Source organism: Rhinoderma darwinii, chromosome 10 (assembly GCF_050947455.1).
Source record: "Rhinoderma darwinii isolate aRhiDar2 chromosome 10, aRhiDar2.hap1, whole genome shotgun sequence".
NCBI lineage: Eukaryota > Metazoa > Chordata > Amphibia > Anura > Rhinodermatidae > Rhinoderma > Rhinoderma darwinii.
In genome coordinates this window covers 100,870,009-100,893,619 of record NC_134696.1, presented here as the reverse complement: position 1 = coordinate 100,893,619, position 23,611 = coordinate 100,870,009, and the positions used below count along the sequence as shown (strand labels likewise).

General features: G+C 44.0%; 1 protein-coding gene across 2 annotated transcripts in view; it reads left to right on the top strand.

Moving 5' to 3' along the window:
* The window catches only part of LOC142662277 (beta-1,4-galactosyltransferase 3-like), a 51,065-nt gene extending 28,352 nt beyond the window's left edge, over window positions 1–22,713 (top strand). The window contains exons 1-7 of one of the 2 annotated variants that reach the window (XM_075840411.1): window positions 980–1,070; window positions 1,162–1,749; window positions 7,703–7,938; window positions 10,681–10,868; window positions 11,341–11,463; window positions 12,034–12,138; window positions 21,789–22,713. In XM_075840411.1, coding sequence (XP_075696526.1) covers window positions 1,485–1,749; window positions 7,703–7,938; window positions 10,681–10,868; window positions 11,341–11,463; window positions 12,034–12,138; window positions 21,789–21,939 — 1,068 coding nt within the window. In that variant the 5' untranslated portion in view covers window positions 980–1,070; window positions 1,162–1,484 and the 3' untranslated portion in view covers window positions 21,940–22,713. Of the gene's footprint in view, window positions 1–979; window positions 1,071–1,161; window positions 1,750–7,702; window positions 7,939–10,680; window positions 10,869–11,340; window positions 11,464–12,033; window positions 12,139–21,788 lie in introns of those variants that run through there. The other variant, XM_075840410.1, reaches the window with a different exon arrangement.
* The last annotated feature ends 898 nt before the right edge of the window (window positions 22,714–23,611 follow it).

Here is a 23,611-nt window from a genome sequence, read left to right as displayed (position 1 = left end):
TCTTACCAATTTCAACATCTCTGCTTGCTGTCGGTAAGTTGAGACATTCTTGCAGAGGGTGAAAACCTTGATGCTTCACCTGTCGGTTGCACAAGATGGCTTTTTACCTCCCCGCATGAACGCATGTTATTGATAATGGTGAGGACACAAAGTATATTGGAGCGTTGCAGATTTTTTTTATTTTATTATGTAATGATTCCCCTTTTTTATTTTCAAGAAAATGGAAGAGCCCTTTAAATTCGTTAGGAAAGTTTGTGTCTTTTGTAGGGTCCTGTGTCTTTAAGAGAGATTTGTTTTGGACCAGTCTCCTGCTCTGTTGGCCGAGTGTCCGTTTTTTTTTTTTTTTTTTGTTGTTTTTTTTACAACTATGCGACATCTGGCCGCTGCGACGCTCCCCACCTCAAGAGAGAAATCCTTAAAGGGGAGCAGGTCTCGTCAGGAGCTCCGGATAGTCCTGACACCGCACCAGGGCTTCCTCGCTCGCGTCCTGTCAGTAGTTTCCAAACATAAGCATCGCACCTATGACATCACTGCGGGAGGGGTGAGGGGGGGTGTCTGATGTCATGTCTGTGTCCTATTTCACTTCTTTTTTTTTTTTTTTCCCTAAAAAAACGGTTGTTCTCGAATTGTGTCTGGTCGGGAGTCGCACAGTTTTGTTTTTTTGGTAAAAGGCGGCGCTGCTCTTCACTGAGTGACACTTCCACTTCATCCTAGACATCCGACCTCCCCCCGATCATCCATCCAATCCTTATGGGGGGGAAAATCCCCTTTAAGGAGGTGTGGAACGCGTCAGCAGATCTCCTTCCACATTCTTCGCCGTTTTTTTTTGGCTCCTCGGCGCTGGCGTTTGCTTTGTTCCTTGTCTCCCTCTCTCGCTCTTTATTCATGGGACTAGTTGCCTAATTGCCGGCTGTATGAGAGCAGCGGCAGCACCAGTCGTCCCCCTCCCCCTCCTCCTCCTCCTCCTCCTGCTCTTGTTCTGGGCTTCACTTCCTAGTGAGTGTCACAAGCTCTGCTAGCGGGAGGCAGCTGACTGTGTGCAGGCTCATCCAGCGTTCACACAGCTTCAGGTGATTCCGCGCCTCCATCTGTCGCGTTGAACGTTTCGATCTCCGAATGTCGCGTCCACAGTCTAACGTTTTTTTTCTCGTTTTTTTGCAGGATCCAACATCTGAACATGTTCTGCCGATGCAGCCCCGGATCCTCAAGAAACGGCAGTGACCTCTGAAGAACGGGAACGTAGCTCATGTGCCTTACCCCCTCCTCCACCTCCACTGCCTCTTTGTTATATGGAGTTTTCTTCTCCTGTTTTTGGAGTGTCGGCGCGATGCTGCCCGGAGAGGAGAGATGACACGTCTGATCATCCTGCTTCATCGGGAGACGAGTATAAACTTGCTGCTTGCTGAACCTTAAGCCGCTGTACAGACACGTGGGGGGTTTTAGATTTGTTTTTTTGGGGGGGTTGTTGCCGCTTATCTGAAGTCATGGCCATCGCCAAGGGCAGGTACCTGCTGCTGTTCCTGTGCGTGCAGCTGGTGGTCATGGCTCTGCTCTACAGAGAAGGGTACCGGAAGCGGGTGGCGTATTTCTTTGGAATTTTTTACAAAAACGGACCCAACTCTCTAGGGTTGCTGAACCCCCAGAACGTCTCTCTGCCTGGTGACGTTTACGCCAATCTCAGTTTGATATCCAAGCCGGCCCTGCGGGAAGATCTGCTGCCATATTGCCCCGAGACCTCCCCTTTTATAGGTAAGTGTTTCGACTTTCTGATTTTCACTTCTATCCAATGTCCTTTTGGCAGCAAGTTCAGCGTCACTGAAGAGCCCCCCAAATTCCTGATAAGGGGGCATAAGTAAGTGCACCCCTGTGTATAACACTGCTCATGATTGGTTAAGAGGGAGGACCCCGATGCACACAGAATGTAGGATCTCCTGAGCCCCCAATCTGATGTTTGAGAAGCCATTCAAGGCAATTTTCTGCGCTGATACATTGTAACAAACTACCTGGACAGGAGACGTGTGTAGTTCACAGAGGGTTGTCAGGACTGGATACAAATGTAACAAACCCTCAGCTGGGTAAATTTAGGTCTGTACAGGTTTGTATGCCCCTGGATAGAAAGAAGTTCAGTGACAGGAGGCAGAGATCTTGACAATGGCGAGGAATTGAAGCACAAAGTATATTAGAAAGTTGCAGAACTTTTCATCGCACGATCATTACGCGTTGCAGTTTTAGGGGAAGGCAAGACGGGAATTTTTGAGGGGGTCTGGACTTTGAAATGGCTGATAACAGATTACAGTAGAGTGCGTTTCACTGTATAGCATTTGCGGTCTTTTCTCGAGGGCCGAACCCCGCAAGATGTGATATTTTTTTTCCATGTAGAGAATCGTTCTCTCTGTTGCATAAATCCTCGACGCTGCCATCGCAGCATTTAATTAGCAGCGAGCCAGAGGAATACGGCGCTTCAGCGCCACCGACGTAACGAGGATTGTTAACGATGGCCGCTCATAGTTATGTCCATGGCCAGTTACTACGTTCAGTGTCCCTATAAGTCCACCTGGCCTGCAGGATAACCTTAGAAGAACATGGCTGCTTTTTTCCCAAAAAACAGCGCCACACCTGTCCACAGGTTATGTGAGGTATTGCAGTTGAGCCCTATTCAGTGGAGCTAAGCTGCAATACCAGACACAAACCAAGGACAGGTGTGGTGCTATTTTTGGAAGAAAGCAGCCATGTTTTTCTAATCCTGGACAGCCCCTATTAGGCCGTTCTCAGTCGTTAGAGGACCCCCTACCGTCTATCAGCCACATCCGCTCTAGTTATGGACGACCTAGTGCCTGCGTACATTACACGGATGGCTGATCAATGTGTAATGCTTTGTTTCTCCTACAGGGGATATATGAAGCATCTCGCTGGCGGCCTCCCCCGGTAATAGCGGTGTGTCGGGGGTCTCGGCAGGGACGATGTCTACAGTGGGTGGCCCGTTCTGAATAGGGGGCGATACTGAACACCCCGGAGTCCCGCGCTGCGACTCGTGTGACCTTGTCCTCCGCTGACTCCAGTCATCGCCCTCGTTACCATGTAGCTAATCTGTGACGATAAAGATTGCTATTTCACAAGCCCAGAGGGAAAAAATGCTTGCTGTCAGTGAACGGGAACAGTAGTTGCTTACCTCCAGAGGTCGAAAACCGGTCCTGACCTAATACTTCCCACGGTTGAGAGTTTGTTACAATTATAGACAGTCCTCTGTGAGCTGAACACATCCACAGCACAGACCTCTCCTTTGTTACAATGTATCAGTCTGGATGTTTAGAATGACACAATTGTAGCAAACAATCAGCTGTGAGTATATAGGGCCCCGTTCACATAGTTTTTTTGCAGGCGGAAAAATCTGAAGGAATTTTGAGGCAGATTTTGACCTGCTCGCACCCTGTTTTGCTGTGTTTTTCGGCCGCGCGTTGAGCGCCGCGTGCAAAAAAAACCGCATCGGAAACCGCTTTCTCTGCCTCCCATGTCAATGGGAAGTCCGAGACGGAAACGCCCAAAGAAAGGGCACGACGCTTTTCAAAAACTACTCCGCCTCCCATTGAAATCAATCGGAGGGGTTTTCGGACCCATTTTAGCATGGATTGCGATGCAGTTTCCACGTTAAAAAAACGCACCAAAACTGTGTGAACAGGGCCTAAGTAGGTCAGGATGGGTTTTCAGTTTCTAGATGTAAACTAGAGTGTTTGTATTTACTGACAGCAAGCAGAGATCTTGGAAAATGTCAGAAAATGAGAGTTGAAAAAAATTACGAACATTTTGTATTTTTGCCTTGATTGAGGGGGTAACCAAACTACTTTTTTAAAAACTTTTGACCTGTCCGAAGTTTTGATTGGTGGGGATACAAGCACTTCTGCCGCTTGGTTTCAGCGATCGATGGGGTCTCCGTGCTCAGACCCCCACTAATCAAAACTTCTGACACTTATTTTTAAGTTTAGTTCCACTTTGAGCCACGTGACCGGTCTGCTGCCACCCATCAGAGTAGCTCCCGGTTGCTGATTTTTCGGTGACGAGGTCCCTGTAATGTATTCTGGGTGGCGCCGGGATTCTCCGTTCACTCGGCAGCGTATGGCTTCTCATGGAGGGCAGAGTTCGGAGGGTGGCTGCAATGATGGGAGTTGTAGTCCACGCCTGATCTGCCGCTTGTGCAATGTTTGCTCTTTCTCATCAGGGGCAGTGATGGCGTTCCTTTTTTTATTTTAGATGTATTTTTTTTTTTTTTTAGCCAAACCGCTGCTGTTTGTTTAACAGGATGAAATTCCTTCATATTGTGCGCGGCTCCAAAGGTCGAGCGTTTTTGTGCCCAGCGCTCGGTGACTTTTTGTTGGTTTTATCGCGGTTTTGTGGGGTGCAGTTGACAGTCCGCGCCTCCCGCTATCCTCGCCGAGCTTACTCATCTGATCGTGGGAAGTTCTGACGCTTTCTAATAGACTGTTTCTATTTTTTTACAATTTTCAAGATCTCTGCTTCATGTCACTTCTGAGCCTTCTCTTAGAGTATTGCCTGACATGTACCTCTGACCTACGCCACTGGCATACAATGCCCATAGACTAATGGGAAAAAAGACAAAACTTTGTGTGCACCGCGTGGTGACGCTTTTCTATACAGCAAAAAAAGAACCGGTATACCAACCCTACGGAGTTCAAAAGGGCATTATTTTGCCCTTTGTCGGGTAAATGGAGCCCTATGGATAAGTCTGGCGTATACTTCAGGCTCAAACGTCATGTGAACAGAGCCCTAACCCTTCAGGCACAATGCAGGATCTTTAATCTGTGGTGGCGGCTCCTGGTGCCGCTTATCCCTCTCTGCCAGGATTGAGGCACCGGTGACCCAGGAGCACGTGGCGCCGCTTCCCTGGACACTGGCACATTGTGAGCTCCGGGGAGGTTTATTGGCTTGTGACTTATTTTATTGGCCGACGGCAAAGGCGTTTTATGTAATTGTACGTAAGTGGCTGCGGCTTATCCCTGCTTGGATTCTGCAGATTATTACACCCATGGTAAGTGGCGATAGGCTGCAGAGATGTGGTAAATATTGGGGCAGGGTGGAGGAGAACGACTTTGGAAGGGTTTTCCTATCTCGCACAGTTGTGGCATATATTGGTTGGCGTGTCCTGGCACCGTGTACACAACGGTTGATAAGTTTGTCACCGGCACCGGGGTCGGCCTTCATCTTCTTACATCCGGACATCCGAGTCTGACCAAATATTTGCAGAATTCCTCGGTGTCTGGGGTTTGCACATCGCCAAGTGTCCCTGACTTACTGGTACAGCGCCGCTTCTGTTTATTGCTGCCCTGGGCAGTGGAGGAGTTACCCCACAGGAGGGCAATGGAGGAGTTACCCCACAGGAGGGCAATGGAGGAGTTACCCCACAGGAGGGCAATGGAGGAGTTACCCCACAGGAGGGCAATGGAGGAGTTACCCCACAGGAGGGCAGGAGCTGGCGCCTCTGTATGGTTAGTAGTGGTCTCTGCAGCCAGTCATAGAGGTTCCTGAAACTGGGGGAAAGAGAGAGTGGAGGGGAAACGGGGTGGGGGGGAGAGGGAGTGAACGGAAAATGGGAGGGGGGGAACGGCAGAGCGAGTGGAGGGGAGATGGGGGGGGGGGACGAGAGAGTGGAGGGGAAACGGGGTGACCTTCATGCGGCAGTAATGTCCAGCGCAGTTACTTGGTGGCCACCGCCTGATGTTGGCACAGTTCGGGGGTGCTGCTCCTTCCATTAGTCCTCTGAAGTTCGTGTATGCGGATGCGCAGCGTTGCGGGTATGTGCAAAATAAAAGTACAGTTGTCTCCAGTTACAGCAGCAGCACAAATCTGACTCCACCAGCAGAATAGTGAGTGCAGCTCTGGAGTATAATACAGGATGTAACTAAGGATCAGTACAGGATAAGTAATGTAATGTATGTACACAGTGACTCCACCAGCAGAATAGTGAGTGCAGCTCTGGAGTATAATACAGGATGTAACTCAGGATCAGTACAGGATAAGTAATGTAATGTATGTACACAGTGACTCCACCAGCAGAATAGTGAGTGCAGCTCTGGAGTATAATACAGGATGTAACTCAGGATCAGTACAGGATAAGTAATGTATGTACACAGTGACTCCACCAGCAGAATAGTGAGTGCAGCTCTGGAGTATAATACAGGATATAACTCAGGATCAGTACAGGATAAGTAATGTATGTACACAGTGACTCCCCCTGCAGAATAGTGAATGCAGCTCTGGAGTATAATACAGGATATAACTCAGGATCAGTACAGGATAAGTAATGTATGTACACAGTGACTCCCCCTGCAGAATAGTGAATGCAGCTCTGGAGTATAATACAGGATGTAACTCAGGATCAGTACAGGATAAGTAATGTAATGTATGTACACCGTGACTCCACCAGCAGAATAGTGAGTGCAGCTCTGGAGTATAATACAGGATGTAACTCAGGATCAGTGCAGGATAAGTAATGTAATGTATGTACACAGTGACTCCACCAGCAGAATAGTGAGTGCAGCTCTGGAGTATAATACAGGATGTAACTCAGGATCAGTACAGGATAAGTAATATAATGTTTGTACACAGCGACTCCACCAGCAGAATAGTGAATGCAGCTCTGGAGTATAATACAGGATGTAACACAGGATCAGTACAGGATAAGTAATATAATGTTTGTACACAGTGACTCCACCAGCAGAATAGTGAGTGCAGCTCTGGATGTGTGACATGATGTATCCCAGTGTAGTTCATTCTGCCTAGGCATCAGTTGTGATGTGGTGACTGTGGCGGCCGCGTCTACATTAGACCTCTGGGAGGGACCTTTTTACACTCCTCAGCCTAGATGAGGACCTCATTGATAGTGGAGTCGTTTTGTGTACTCACCACACAGGCAGAGCAGCGAGAGGACTGGCAGGCCATCATTCGGTTTGTCTTGGCAGGGAAGACAGTTCAGCGTCTACTCTGCCCAGTCAGCACTCCAGCTCTTCATAAGGGCCCATTCACACCAACGTGAATCTCGTCCGTGTGCGGTGCATGGAAATCACGCACAAAACACGGATCCACGCCATGTGCTGTGCGTGTGCATGAAAAACAACACTCGCAAAGCACAGATGCAATAACACGTGTAAATCTGTCGCGCTCGTGTGAACGTAGCCTGAGAGTAATAGTAAGCCGTGTGGATATCACAGGCAGTTCATCTCACTGACCTGCTGGGGGCGCTAACTGCTTCACACTGCGGGTCTACACACTACTCCTATAGTGTTCAATGTGTAGCTGTTGAGTATCAAAGGTCGAGTAACTTCATTCACACTTACTTTGTACACACTTATGCTCCTGTCACCACCAAAGCAGCTTTCAATATTCCTCCGGATGCCGTTTGGTATCTGTCAGCGCTTTACTAACGTTCTTCTGCGTTGGCCGGTTAACACTAGATCTTCTCCAATGCAAGAGACTAAAGACCCTGAAACCAGCACCAATGAGATAGGAGGAAACCAGCAGAATTTTGAATGCTGCTTTGGAAGGGAATGGAGTATATAGAAGCCATAACTCTGGATCAATTTAACATTGATGTTAATTGATATGATATTACCCCCCCCCCCCCCACCAGCTACTATGATACACAGTGCCATATATAACGCTGACCACCGTTTCTTTTCTTCTGGGATTCCAGGAGGACCAATCCGGGTCCAGCTGCCGGAGATCTTGACGCTGGAAGACGTGGTCCACAAGAACCCGTATGTGACCAAAGGAGGCCGGTACAAGCCACCAGACTGCGAGTCTAACCATAAGACCGCCGTTATCATCCCTCACCGCAACCGGGAGCAGCACCTTAAATATCTCCTATATTATCTACACCCCTTCCTGCAGAGGCAGCAGCTCAACTACGGGATCTACATCCTCCACCAGGTAGGGATCGCAGCTGATCAGAGGGAAGTCTCCCTTCCCCCATCACCGCCTCATCCTCTATTTGCTTTATGAGATGGGACGGGGTCACCAGAGATACCTGCTATAATCCCGCAACGACCCATGTTCTCTACACCGTAACACGAGAATGGAGATGCGCACCGCAGGCGCTAAGAGATGTATATACAGATATATCTACATACCGTATATTTATTATGCATTTCTATTATTTTAATTGCATTAAGGGTATAATTATTGTATTTATAAATGTGAGGTTCTTAGCGCTCAGATTGATCAAATTGTGTGAGCCCACCCGCCACGATTGGATTTGGTTCCTACCTATTCTGAGCTCAGTCCCGAGAGAGAGAGAGGTAAGGCCCCATGCACGTGGCGGTAGGATTCGTCCGTAATTGCTGACTGTAATTACGGACCCATTTACTTGTATTGACCACGGACACCTTCCTGCATATTTTCGGATGTGTGTCCGTTCCGTAAAACCTATAGAATGTGTCCCTTTTTTTTTTTTTTTTTTGGCCGTACTAACGTCACCGACTCCCCCATAGAAGTCTATGGGCGCTTCTGTAATTACGGAAGTATTGTTGGGCGACACCAGGTTTGCAGATGTTGCACATTATTTGTTTTTCTTTTTTTGCGGCTCCTTATATACGGATGCGTTACAGACGCTCTACGGTGAGTATTTACGTATGGATGAAAATAGGGTCGTGTGCTTTGGGCCTCAGTCCTCAAAATGGGGCGTTCAGTGTAGGGACCGCCTGTATGAGGTTGCCTTGTCGTGGCGGGTGGGATCACATAATTTGATCAAGCTGAGCGCGAAGAACCTGACATTTATAAACCTAATAACTAGAGCAGTAATGCAATTAAATTAACCCCTTCACGCACCAGGACGTCCCGGTACAGGGGGAGAAGTATGGAATGCGCTGAGCGATCGCGCTGTTCCTGGTTGTTTAACCCCTCAAATGCTGCGGTCAATCGATCTGGGGCAACGATGGTTGTCATGGCAGCCCAGGGGCCTAATGAAGACTCCCAGGACTGCCTTCACTCTGCCTCTGTTAAGCCCTGCCCGTGGCTTAACAGAATCCAGTAAAAATTACTATAAACTGCAATACATTAGTATTGCAGTGTATTGTACCAGCGGCCTCACGATCGTTAGTTCAAGTCCCCTAAGAAAAACCGAAAGTTTAACACTATTTTTAGTAGTGAAAAAATAAATAGAAAATATATATATATATTATTTAAAAAAAAAAAAAAAAAAAAACTTTCCAATTTTTCCTCTAATGTAAAGAAAGTAAACAAAATTGGTAGTGTAAAAGTCTGAACTATTACAATATAGCGTTATTTAATGCGCACGGCGAACGCCGTAAAAAATGAGCCCCCGCACCGCTCTATTGATAGAAAAATAAAGGAGTTCTGACTGAAGCGGCGGGGAGTGAAAAATGAAAATGAAAAATCAGAGGCTCGGACCTTAATGGGTTAAAATAACAGAAATGCATAATAAACAAAGTCTGTATATATATAGATCTCTATGTACATATATATATCTTCGCCCTGCGGCTGCATCTGCGTTCTTTTGTTACCGGTGATACGTAAGTCGCGGCAGATTAGCGCCTACATATCCATTTCGGGAGGAGAGGACTAATTCTCTTTCTTCGTGTTCTCTACACGTCCGACTTCTCTCCAACGTCAGATATTCCACTCCAAAATCCAGCGCGAAGCCGTCGGCGATGCCGCTGCTCTCACTCGGGATTATCTGACACTTACGGGTGACGCCTTCCTCCAAATAGTTAAAGAGAATTCCTATAAATAGATCCTTCCTCAAGGCCTCGTAAATCTCAGCGCCTCGTGTTACCTGAATGCCCGGGGTCATAAATGTGTTTCCCTTCAGCGTCAGCCAGATGTGGGACCGAGCGGTTAAAGAGGACCAGTCCCCTCTCTCGACATGGGTTATTTTCTAAAACAGACGTGTTCTTTAGAAATCTGCGTTGCACCGTTCCTCTGTTGTTCCTCCTAGAAATGTATGACTAAATTGACAGCTGGGTGTAGCCAGTTGGGGGTGTGGCCCTACACAGGCTGACACTGACCAATCCGTGCTGACTGTGTGTAGGGACACGCCCCTTTGACAATGAAAATGGTAACACCCAGTGGTCAATTTATTCATTTATTTCTAGGAGGAATAACAGAGGAACAGCACAATGTTGAGTTCTTGGAAAAGATGCTCCCGGATTGTTTTTTTTTTTTCATGGGGAATACAAATCTTTATTAAAACAGATGTGTCTGGAGGGGTGACCGGTTCCTCTTTAAAGGGGCGTTGCGTAAAAAATTGCCCATAAATCAACCCACCAATCTATCGGTGATATGGGGATGGGTTAACGGTGCAGAGTCGATCATCCTCCAGAGATGAGCGGCATGAAGTGAATCTGGCGCCGCTTATTGCCTACTTAGACTTACCTTGAGCGGTTAGCAATGCTGCGTAGTCGGGGCGCCATGTTGGCTAATTTAATTTCTCACTTTCCGCTGTACTAAGTCGTTCGCTGCTTTCAGATTTTTTCTTCTCTCTTGGATTTCTGTGCCCGCTGCGCCCTACAGACCGCTGGCATGGGGCACTTCTATTGGTTGCTGCCCGTGTCTAGTATTCAGTCACTATTGGGATTCCGGTATTCGTGAACTTCTATATATTTGGGAATATATTGGTGTCGCCTTTGACATCTGCTCTTCTTCTGTCTCCAGGCCGGGAATTACACCTTCAACCGGGCGAAACTGCTGAATGTCGGCTTTAAAGAGGCCATGAAGGATGAGGACTGGGACTGCATGTTCTTCCATGACGTGGACCTCATTCCCGAGGACGACCGCAACTTGTACACCTGCGACAAGTTCCCGAAGCACGCGTCCATCGCCATGGATAAGTTTGGATACAAGTACGTTCCGTGGTTCTGACACGGCTCCGCGCTCACCCCAGCACTTCTGCCGCTTCGTTTTAGCGATCGGTGGGGGTCTCAGTGCTCGGACCCCCACTGATTAAAACTTCTGGCATGTCAGAAGTTTGTCAAACGTTTATTTACCCTTCTAAATCGGGTCGTCTGTACAAAGTGCCAATTCTATCCACTGTAGGAAAGCCATTACCGCTCCCAGAGCACTCAACACCCAGCTTTCCCAAGTCCCTGAACGGCAAATCCATTGAAGTTTTCGGGGGTGAAGGATCCATTAAAGTATAACCAGACAGAATGCATCCCAGTCGCCTGGAGATGATTTTTAGTAATACTAATTATAGCGAATATTTTATCTATAAGCAGACTGCGGTTTTACCATTCAGGGGCCTGGGGAAGCCGGGTGACCACCCCCTATGGAATTAGGGAGCTTAAGCTGACCCAGTATATTTCTCTTTTACAGGTTGCCTTACAAGTCGTACTTTGGAGGGGTCTCCGCCCTCAGCCCAGAACAGTACATGAAGATAAATGGATTTCCAAATAATTACTGGGGGTGGGGCGGCGAGGACGATGACATCGCAGTCAGGTAACCTGAACGAGTTGTGCAAGAGTCGTTCGCTGCCAGGATATGTGACACTGGTCCTTTAAAAGACATTAACCCCTTGTGACATTCATCATGAAGACGTCGTCTTCTCTTATCCTGAAGTTCGCCGCTCGTGATCCGGAGCGCGCGCACCTAATCTGTGACTTCTCTCTGCCTGGGCTACTCCTTTAATCGTTTTAAAGCGGCAGTCACGGCGGATTAAAATACTTTTTTGCTTGTAACAACTTGTCACCCCTGTTATTTACTTAGGGCTTATTCAGACAAGCGTATATGTAGTCCGCGTGACGACCGTTAAAACCACAGCCGGCACACGGACTCATCAGTTTCAATGAGGCCGTTCACACGACCGTTGTTTCACCGGATCGTGTGGAGGGCCCTGATCTAGTCAATGGAGGGAGGTCGGAGCCCAAAATATTTACTGCTCTCGCGTACATTATGCTTGCGGGAGTCCAAGATGGAGAAAAGTTGTCCTCTACTGCCCCCTATGATTAACAAATCGGTAACAACTCTTCTTCTAAAGCCCAGTAACGCGGCCTTTCTCTCCTCTCTTAGGGTGGCGCTCAGCGGCATGTTGATATCTCGGCCGTCCGTAAGACATGGGAGGTATAAGATGATAAAACACGGACACGACAAAGGAAATGAGCAGAATCCTAAAAGGTAAGGACCGGAATCGGTGATAATAATCCACCAGGGAGGGATGTTGGGGGTTCAACTGCCGAGGCCCCTCTCAAAATAGGGGTTTTCCAGACTTGTGTAAATAAAGATTGATTGTTCTATAATCAGTTCTGCAATTTCCTAAAATATGGAATTTAATTAAATTCTTTAACATATTCAAGACCACTGCTTGCTGTCAAAGAATGGAAATATTCTTGTTTACAGAGGCTGAAAACTAGTCCTGTCCAAAACCATTCCAGGATTGTTACAAGGTATGAGTGTTGGCAGCTCTGAACGCTACCGAGCAAGTATGTTCCCTTGTCCTGATGGCTGGCTGCAGTCTATCAGTCTGGGGTTCAGGCGGCTTAGTTCACAGAGGATTGTCCGGATGTCATACAATTGTAGCAAACCCTCAACTGCGAGAAGTATTAGCTTTGTACAGGTTTCCTGCCTCTGGGTCTAAACAATGAAGTTCCCATTCACTGACAGCAAGCATAGATCTTGAAAATGGTGAGGACTTTAAACACAAAGCATAATAGAAAGTTGAATCACTTTTCACTATACAATGATAAGACATTTTTCTCTTAATAAACACGGCACAGCTGGAGGAAACTCCCAATCCTCCCCGGCTCTCTGAATTTCTACTGAATTTCTACTCAATGCCGTGTGTCTTGTTACAAGAGACTGTAACCCGAGCAATCAAAAGCTTTCTTTTATTACTATTTGAACAACTAAATTGGTGCGATAAAAAGTCCTTATACCATGTCTGAAAGATAATTGTATTCTTCTCATTGTTTGCTGTCTGTCCACGAGATAAATTTTATTACAGTATAATCATGTGTCCATAACAGGAAGGCTATAGGAGACAAATACATTTCTGAGGAACAGTGTACAAGAATATAACTACTATAATACTGCCCCTATATACAAGAATATAACAACTATAATACTGCCCTATATACAAGAATATAACTACTATAATACTGCCCCTATATACAAGAATATAACTACTATAATTCTGCCCCCTATATACAAGAATATAACTACTATAATACTGCTCCTATACACAAGACTATAACTACTATAATACTGCCCTCTATATACAAGAATATAACTACTATAATACTGTCCCTATATACAAGAATATAACTACTATAATACTGTCCCTATATACAAGAATATAACTACTATAATACTGCCCCCTATATACAAGAATATACCTACTATAATACTGCTCCTATATACAAGAATATAACTACTATAATACTGCCCCCTATATACAAGAATATATCTACTATAATACTGCCCCTATATACAAGAATATAACTACTATAATACTGCTCCTATATACAAGAATATAACTACTATAATACTACTCCCTATATACAAGAATATATCTACAATAATACTGCCCCCTATATACAAGAATATAACTACTATAATACTACCCCCTATATACAAGAATATAACTACTATAATACTGCTCCTATATACAAGAATATAACTACTATAATACTGCCTCCTATATACAAGAATATAACTACTATACTACCCCCTATATACAAGAATATAACTACTATAATACTGCTCCTATATACAAGAATATAACTACTATAATACTGCTCCTATATACAAGAATATAACTACTATAATACTGCCCCCTATATACAAGAATATATCTACTATAATACTGCCCCTATATACAAGAATATAACTACTATAATACTGCTCCTATATACAAGAATATAACTACTATAATACTGCCCCCTATATACAACAATATAACTACTATAATACTGCTCCTATATACAAGAATATAACTACTATATTACTGCCCCCTATATACAAGAATATAACTACTATAATCCCCCTATATACAAGAATATAACTCCTATAATACTGCCCCCTATATACAAGAATATATCTACTATAATACTGCCCCTATATACAAGAATATAACTACTATAATACTGCTCCTATATACAAGAATATAACTACTATAATACTACTCCCTATATACAAGAATATATCTACAATAATACTGCCCCCTATATACAAGAATATAACTACTATAATACTACCCCCTATATACAAGAATATAACTACTATAATACTGCTCCTATATACAAGAATATAACTACTATAATACTGCCTCCTATATACAAGAATATAACTACTATACTACCCCCTATATACAAGAATATAACTACTATAATACTGCTCCTATATACAAGAATATAACTACTATAATACTGCTCCTATATACAAGAATATAACTACTATAATACTGCCCCCTATATACAAGAATATATCTACTATAATACTGCCCCTATATACAAGAATATAACTACTATAATACTGCTCCTATATACAAGAATATAACTACTATAATACTGCCCCCTATATACAACAATATAACTACTATAATACTGCTCCTATATACAAGAATATAACTACTATATTACTGCCCCCTATATACAAGAATATAACTACTATAATCCCCCTATATACAAGAATATAACTACTATAATACTGCCCCTATATACAAGAATATAACTACTATAATACTGCCCCCTATATACAAGAATATAACTACTATAATACTGCCCCTATATACAAGAATATAACTACTATAATACTGCCCCCTATATACAATAATATAACTATTATAATACTGCCCCCTATATACAAGAATATAACCACTATAATACTGCCCCTATATACAAGAATATAACTACTATAATACTGCCTATATATACAAGAATATAACTACTATAATACTGCCTCCTATATACAAGAATATAACTACTATAATACTGCTCCCTATATACAAGAATATAACTACTATAATACTGCCCCTATATACAAGAATATAACTACTATAATACTGCCCCTATACACAAGAATATAATTACTATAATACTGCCCCTATACACAAGAATATAACTACTATAATACTGCCCCCTATATACAAGAATATAACTACTATAATACTGCCCCTATATACAAGAATATAACTACTATAATACTGCCTCCTATATACAAGAATATAACTACTATAATACTGCCCCTATATACAAGAATATAACTACTATAATACTGCCCCCTATATACAAGAATATAACTACTATAATACTGCTCCTATTTACAAGAATATAACTACTATAATACTGCCCCCTATATACAAGAATATAACTACTATAATACTGCTCCTATATACAAGAATATAACTACTATAATACTGCCCCTATATACAAGAATATAACTACTATAATACTGTCCCTATATACAAGAATATAACTACTATAATACTGCCCCTATATACAAGAATATAACTACTATAATACTGCTCCCTATATACAAGAATATAACTACTTTAATACTGCCCCTATATACAAGAATATAACTACTATACTGCCCCTATATACAAGAATATAACTACTATAATACTGCTCCTATATACAAGAATATAACTACTATAATACTCCCCCTATATACAAGAATATAACTACTATAATACTGCTCCTATATACAAGAATATAACTACTATAATACTGCCCCTATATACAAGAATATAACTACTATAATACTGCCCCTATATACAAGAATATAACTACTATAATACTGCCCCTATATACAAGAATATAACTACTATACTGCCCCTATATACAAGAATATAACTACTATAATACTGCCCCTATATACAAGAATATAACTACTATAATACTGCCCCTATATACAAGAATATAACTACTATAATACTGCCCCTATATACAAGAATATAACTACTATACTGTCTCCTATATACAAGAATATAACTACTATAATACTGCTCCTATATACAAGAATATAACTACTATAATAATCCCCCTATATACAAGAATATAACTACTATAATACTGCTCCTATATACAAGAATAGAACTACTATAACACTGCCCCTATATACAAGAATAGAACTACTATAATACTGCCCCTATACACAAGAATATAACTACTATAATACTGCTCCCTATATATAAGAATATAACTACTATAATACTGCCCCTATACACAAGAATATAACTACTATAATACTGCCCCTATATACAGGAATATAACTACTATAATACTGCCCCCTATATACAAGAATATAACTACTATAATACTGCCTCCTATATACAAGAATATAACTACTATAATACTGCCTCCTATATACAAGAATATAACTACTATAATACTGCCCCCTATATACAAGAATATAACTACTATAATACTGCCCTATATACAAGAATATAACTACTATAATACTGCCCCCTATATACAAGAATATAACTACTATAATACTGCCCTATATACAAGAATATAACTACTATAATACTGCCCCCTATATTCAAGAATATAAATACTATAATACTGCCCCTATATACAAGAATATAGCTACTATAATACTGCCCCCTATATACAAGAATATAACTACTAGAATACTGCTCCTATATACAAGAATATAACTACTAGAATACTGCTCCCTATATACAAGAATATAACTACTATAATACTGCTCCTATATACAAGAATATAACTACTATAACACTGCTCCTATATACAAGAATATAACTACTATAATACTGCCCCTATATACAAGAATATAACTACTATAATACTGCTCCTATATACAAGAATATAACTACTATAATACTGCTCCCTATATACAAGAATATAACTACTATAATACTGCCCTCTATATACAAGAATATAACTACTATAATACTGCTCCTATATACAAGAATATAACTACTATAATACTGCTCCTATATACAAGAATATAACTACTATAATACTGCCCCCTATATACAAGAATATAATTACTATAATACTGCCCTCTATATACAAGAATATAACTACTATAATACTGCTCCTTATATACAAGAATATAACTACTATAATACTGCCCCCTATATACAAGAATATAACTACTATAATACTGCTCCCTATATACAAGAATATAACTACTATAATACTGCCCCCTATATACAAGAATATAACTACTATAATACTGCCCCCTATATACAAGAATATAACTACTATAATACTTCCCCCTATATACAAGAATATAACTACTATAATACTGCCCCTATATACAAGAATATAACTACTATAATACTGCCCCTATATACAAGAATATAACTACTATAATACTGCCCCCTATATACAAGAATATAACTACTATAATACTGCCCCCTATATACAAGAATATAACTACTATAATACTGCCCCTATATACAAGAATATAACTACTATAATCTGCCCCCTAGGTTTGTGTGTGGTATAAGGTACATGAGGGCACTGACTTTTGGATCTTTGTGGATTATTTCCTGGCATAGTCACTGACGTCCTCGGATATTGTTGATTTATTTACACGGCTTATATAGAACATTTCCCTCATTGTGTTGGAGACTGTCAGTAAGTTGTTCTTGGCCGACGATCAAGAAAAACAAAAGTTATTAAATGAGCTGCTGATGAGGCCTCCGCAGTAATGTCACCAGTCATTGTGTACCTGGCACTGTGGGCAGGTGAACTACACCGTACAAACACTTGTTATTTCTGGATGCTGCAGTTGGCACCAATCCCCCCAGTCACGTAGTAACAGCAAGATCATTAACCTAAACCAGCGCATCTAGAGTTAAGTTAATGGGCACTAAGAGCGCCTGTACCAGACTCCTGAATGGCAGTGGCATCTTCCGTTCGTTCACGTTGACGTTTCCTTGCCCCCCGGGGGACCCCTTTTGAAGCGGATTTCACTGATTTATGACAAGTCCTGCAGACCCTACGCTTGGTGGCAGCTACTAGTTCAGTTTTAGAATTGGTTCCTGTACCCACATTGTGCCACGGCGCCCATGTAGAAAGTACGAGTACCCACGTTGTGCCACAGGTCCCATATAGAAAGTGCAATTGCCCACATTGTGCCACTGCGCCCACTGCATATGGTGCCGGTGCCCAGTGTAGATGGCACCACAGTGTCCCCTGTAGATGGTGCCCATATCGTCCTGAAGCTCTCTAGGTGCAGAATCCCCAGCCAGAGACACCCTCTACCGGAGAGGTTGGTGCTATCCACAAGAGGGGTGAGGCGTTAACTTCAGGGGGGGGGGGTGTATTCAGGCATCTCAAAGCCCCTAACAACACTGTCCATATATGGACGGTGACATCAAGGGCTTTCCCAAGGCAGTGGAGTGCGCTTGCGATGCTCTGGCCGGGATAGCTGGCAGACAGGAAAGTGCAGCGCCGCACACATTAAAGCCCGTTCCACGCTGCCATCGTTTATATAAGTGACAACTGCACGGGGCGTCGGCGCTTAGAGTGTATGTAGCCATATGACTGACGTGAAGCTGTTAATTACTCTGATACACCAGCGCGTTATGAACCACCATGGGCGCTGTATAAATTGGATCACTACTGCGGCGCCAACTCCTACTTACTAGAACATTTTAATAATACGCCTCCCGATCCAGCGTGGCTGCCAATGAAACCGTCGTGTGACATCCGGACCTGCAGGATTCCTGACGCTCTGAGTTTTTCTATAATATATGGGAAAGTTGGATGTAGTCTGAGGGGTTGTCACCCAGCTTTCCCGAAACCGGATGCAACTAAGAAACCGTCAAATAGAATTGTCGAGGAGCGGTCAGTAGAGGGCGCCTCCAGGGACTGTATTTACCAGGGACCAGTCTGTGTATTTAAAGGGGAAGTAACCCAAAAACACATTTTCCTGAGCTGCTCCCGATGAGGAGGGCACGGCCCCTTTTCTTCCTGATTGACCCGACAGGAAGGGGTCTGATGCTGGGGGTGATGCCCCCGCTTGGTTGCCATAGTAAATGTCATTGGCCGGCAGCCTGTTCTAGAAGTGTCCGGGACGTTGCTGTCTCGGTGTCACATGTCTGGCAGGTTTCTATGGTATGCGTGGCCTGCAGCAGCGCTTACTACTTACACAAACCTGGCGAGTGGGGGCTGAGACACTGAGTGCCTCTCCTCCTGCGCTATGTATTGCGGAGCAGGTGCTGGATACCAGGCAGCGGGGGAGGAGTAAATCCGGCTTTACTAAACTTTCATAAAACTTTTGATATGTTCTAGTGACCTGTCAGAAGTTTTGATGGGTGGGGGTCCGGGTGCTGAGACCCCCCCCCCCCCCTCTAATCATCGCTAAAATGAAGGCGCAGAATTAATTTCCCATTAATGTCGGATCCGCTCTCCTCTGAAGGCCGAGCGAGCGGTGTCCGCGCCTGCTATTAAGTCTCCGCGGAGCGACTATCACAAACGAAGTGGGCACAGCGCTCAGCGGGCACTTCTACACCTTCGTTTTAGCGCTCGGTGGGGGTTTCGGCGCCCCGGACCCCCACCCATCAAAACTTCTGACTTGTCAAGAGTTTTGTGACTGTTTTTACTTACCCTTCAATCACGATCTAATGAAGAGTTCTGCTGTTTTCTAATATACTTTGTTTCAATTCGTCCCCATTTTCAAGATCTCTACTTGCTATCAGTGAATGGCAACATTCTTTTTAATATCTAACCGGATACAGACCTAATGCTTCTCACCGCTGAGGGGTTGTTACAATTGTATCCAGTCTAGATAATACTCTGCTAAACAGCCAGATCTCCAGTCTGATCCACTTTACCTCCACTGATACATTGTAACAAACTATCAGGACAGAAGAGAGGTTTACCACACAGGATCATCTGGATTACTACTTGCAGCAAACCCTCAGCTGTGAGCTGTACTAGGTCAGGATAGGATTATTATTTTTTTTGTGTCTGGATGTAAACTGCAATGTTTTCATTCACTGACTGCAAGCAGAGATCTACAAAATGGTGAGGAATTGAAACACAAAGTCTATTAGAAAGTTTTTCATTCTACAATGATTTACAGACTGCAAGAAAATCCTGTTCCCCAGAGTTGACCCTCTGCAGACTCCAGGTGCGGTTCATGGCAGCCGGTAGTGCGGTGTCTGCTGACTGGTCGTCGTCTGCTGCTGCAGGGAGTTCTTATTGTCAGACATTACACAACTGATCTGAGTAACAATGTATCGAAATGTAAGGTCAACCAAGGAAATGTTCCCCGTCTGCTTCCTCCTTGTGCGCGGAGGTCACGACCCGAGTATCGGCAGCTGTCATGTGCCCTGATGGGTGCCGTCTCTTCCTGCCCATGCCCGCTCGTCGTCACCCCCCCCCCCCCTGTACATGGAGATAGGAGGCAGACATTCTCACCCTGCCCTGGGTTACGAAAGTGTTGGCGCCGTGCCCACCCCGTAGATTTCACATCCCGCTCCTCCCCTGAGCCCTTTGTTCTCCTCCGTTCACTATGGGAAAAATGTTGCATTAAAGGATTTAACGCTCGGCGAGAACACGACAATCACCCCCCCCATATTAAAAAGTAAAGCTGCAGCCTGGGGTAAGGGCGTTTTCTACCTAACCCAGCCCTATGTTTGGTAAGACCCCCCCTCTATCCGCTCCGGGTGCCCCCTGTATGTCGGTCGACTACATTTATTTCTATAGGTGCCTGCTTAGATATTAAAAAATTCTGCAGGTTTCTAATAGACTTGGTGCTTTAATTCCTTACCATGATGGTTTCTGCTTGCTGTCAGTGAATGGGCACATTCTTCACATCCCGAGGCTGACAACCCATCTTGACCTTCTTAGAGCTGAGGGTTTGCTACAACTGAATCCATCTATCCTCTGTGATATCCATTTATCTCGCTCGTGTCCTGATAGTTTGTTACAATGTGCAAGTAAGATGTACGAGTCTGGCGTTCAGGGCTAGCGATGCTGGAGCTGCATTTAGCTTCGAGGATTGCACTGATACATTGTAACAAACACTCAGCTGTGTGAGCAGAACTAGGCCAGGACAGAAGTTCAGCAATTTGGTTTACATCCACAGGCTGTCTTGATTATATCCAACTGGCACAGGTGCACGGCTTGTTACAAGGCAGAGTTCTACACTGTCACGAGCCCTGCAGCTGTGTAAGTTATAAATGCTCAGGGGGAGTTTTAAGGCCTAAACAAGAATGTCCAAGGAAAATATTCTCTTCCTACTCAACTGCGTTTTCAGGGTTTAGATAAAACGGGTCTGTGTATTCCAGAAATGGCGCCACCCTTGCCCATTGGCTGTCTCTGGTATTGCAGTTTATCCCCATTTTCTTGAATGGAGATCAGCTGCAATACTAGAACCAGCCCAGGGGCGAGCGGGACTCTGTTTCTGAAATACATAGCCCCTTTTCCTAAACTTGACACAGGTGCATAGTTTGTTACAAGGCGGAGTTCAACACTGTCACGAGCCCTGCAGCTGTGTAAGTTGCACATGATCAGGGTGAGTTGTAAGCCTGTGGGTCTAAGCAAGTATGTCCAGGGAAAATATTCTCTTCCTGCTCAACTGCGTTTTCAGGGTTTGGATAAAAAGGGTCTGTGTATTCCAGAAATAGCGCCACCCTTGCCTTTGGGCTGTCTCCGGTATTGCAGCTCACCCCCATTTACTTGATTGGAGATCAGCTGTAGCCCAGCGATGAGGGACTCTGTTTCTAATATACACAGAGCCTTTTTTTTGTCCTAAATTTGGGGAGCCCCTTTAAGAAAGATTGTCCCGTTTTTTTTGCGTCTTCTCACCCCCATCTCGTCCGCCTCTCGTTTCAGGTTCAACCTCTTAGCGAAGACCAGACGGACGTGGAAACAAGACGGGATGAACTCCCTGCAGTACGGCCTCATATCCAAGGATCTGTTCCCTCTCTACACCAACATCACCGTAGACATCGGCACAGACAAAGGCCTGAGACCCCACACGTGAGACCGCCCCCCCCCCCCCCCCCGTCCACCAGCTGTGCCCGATCCTCCAGAAAAAAAAAAAGCCCCTTCTCCCGGGAAACAAGCGGCGAGGCCTCGAACCCGACAAGACATTGCAATATATAAATCTATTTTCTCTATCTTTCTACTTTACTGTAATCAAGAACTGCAAAAACCAAAGATCGGACCCTGTGGCAGCCGCAGTGGCACCTCCTTGCCCCTAGAGGTTGTCGCACTCAACCCTCAATCCCTGCCGCCAGAGGTCATCGCACTCAACCCTCAATCCCTGCCGCCAGAGGTCGTCGCTGACGCGCAGAGAGAACCTGTGAAAATTGCTGAGGAGCACTTCCCCCGATGCTGAGGGGGGCTTTTTGATATTTTAATGGGGGTTTTACAAGTTCTGTTTTTTTTTTCCTCTCCAGTCGGGAATCTTTTTGGATCTCTGGACTCTTTCTGAGTGGACTGACGTGTCAGACTTGGAGCTTCTTCGTTTTGTTATTTTGTGTTTTTTTTTTTTCTTTTTGAAAAATCCAGAAACTTTTTCGATTTATTCCGGGACCTCGTAGTTAAAGGAACAGTAACCAGTATTAACATGAAATCCAAAGTGCCTTTTAATGCCAATTTAATGTGCGGGATGTGAATATATATATATTTTTTTTTAGTATAAATACGACCGGGAGGAAATCCGCACCGAATGAATTTGCTAGAATTTTTTTTTTTGGGGAATTGTGAAGATATTATGAATCATTTCTGTAAAATAAATAGATATATACTTACACCCCGGGCCGCTGTTATGTCAGCCTCTCACAGCATGACTCTCGTCTCTATTGCAGGATTCCGTTAACTCTCCAGTGGCAATGATACTACAACCCCCAATATGTTGTGTAGTTCCGTTGTGGGGGGTTATCAGGGTAATATAATCTGATTGCTCCCCAACTTTCCTTACACAAGCCCCTCATTTCCTGTGGGGAGGTCTGTACACCCTGTCACTATTCCCTTGGGTAATTAGTGAACAACCTGTTCAGATTGGGAAACAGTCAGCAAGTTTCTGCCATGATCAGCGGCGGTTTGACATGATCCATGTCCGTTATGAGTTATTACTCTCTTCTGTCGCGCAGTGCTGAGACACCGATGCTGGGACACCGATACTGATCGCTGAAGAAGGAACGGTGCCACACGGTGGCCGCAGCCGCGCACTACACCATAGAATCCTCCATCAATTCCCTAAAAGACGTTTCCAGTTGGATGTAAATTAAGCCTAATCTGCACCTTTAAATTCTAAGCCCTTTAAAAAAACAAAAAAAAAACAACTCTGCTTGCTTTCAGTGAATGGAAATGTCTGAATAGTTTTCAATGAATCTCAATAAGGGTAAGGGGAGCCAGGAGCGTTAATACACAAGAAGTGGGGTCTTATGTGGGTAAAAATCCCAATTCTGGTAACAGGGTGGCCCAGGAGAAGAGGTGGGGGGGGGGGGGAATGTAGGGAAGGGAAGACTTCCTGTAGTTTATTTCCCACCCCCTCTTCTAATGCTTTACAGGAGAGAAGGATGGCGCATACCCTTGTAAACCCCTACTTTGCAGTTTGTGTGTAGATGGGGAGTCTGGTGCAGGTTCACGTCACCCATGGTAATTTCATACTGGGGGCTCCCGTTTCTTTGGGTCCCATATCTGCTGCA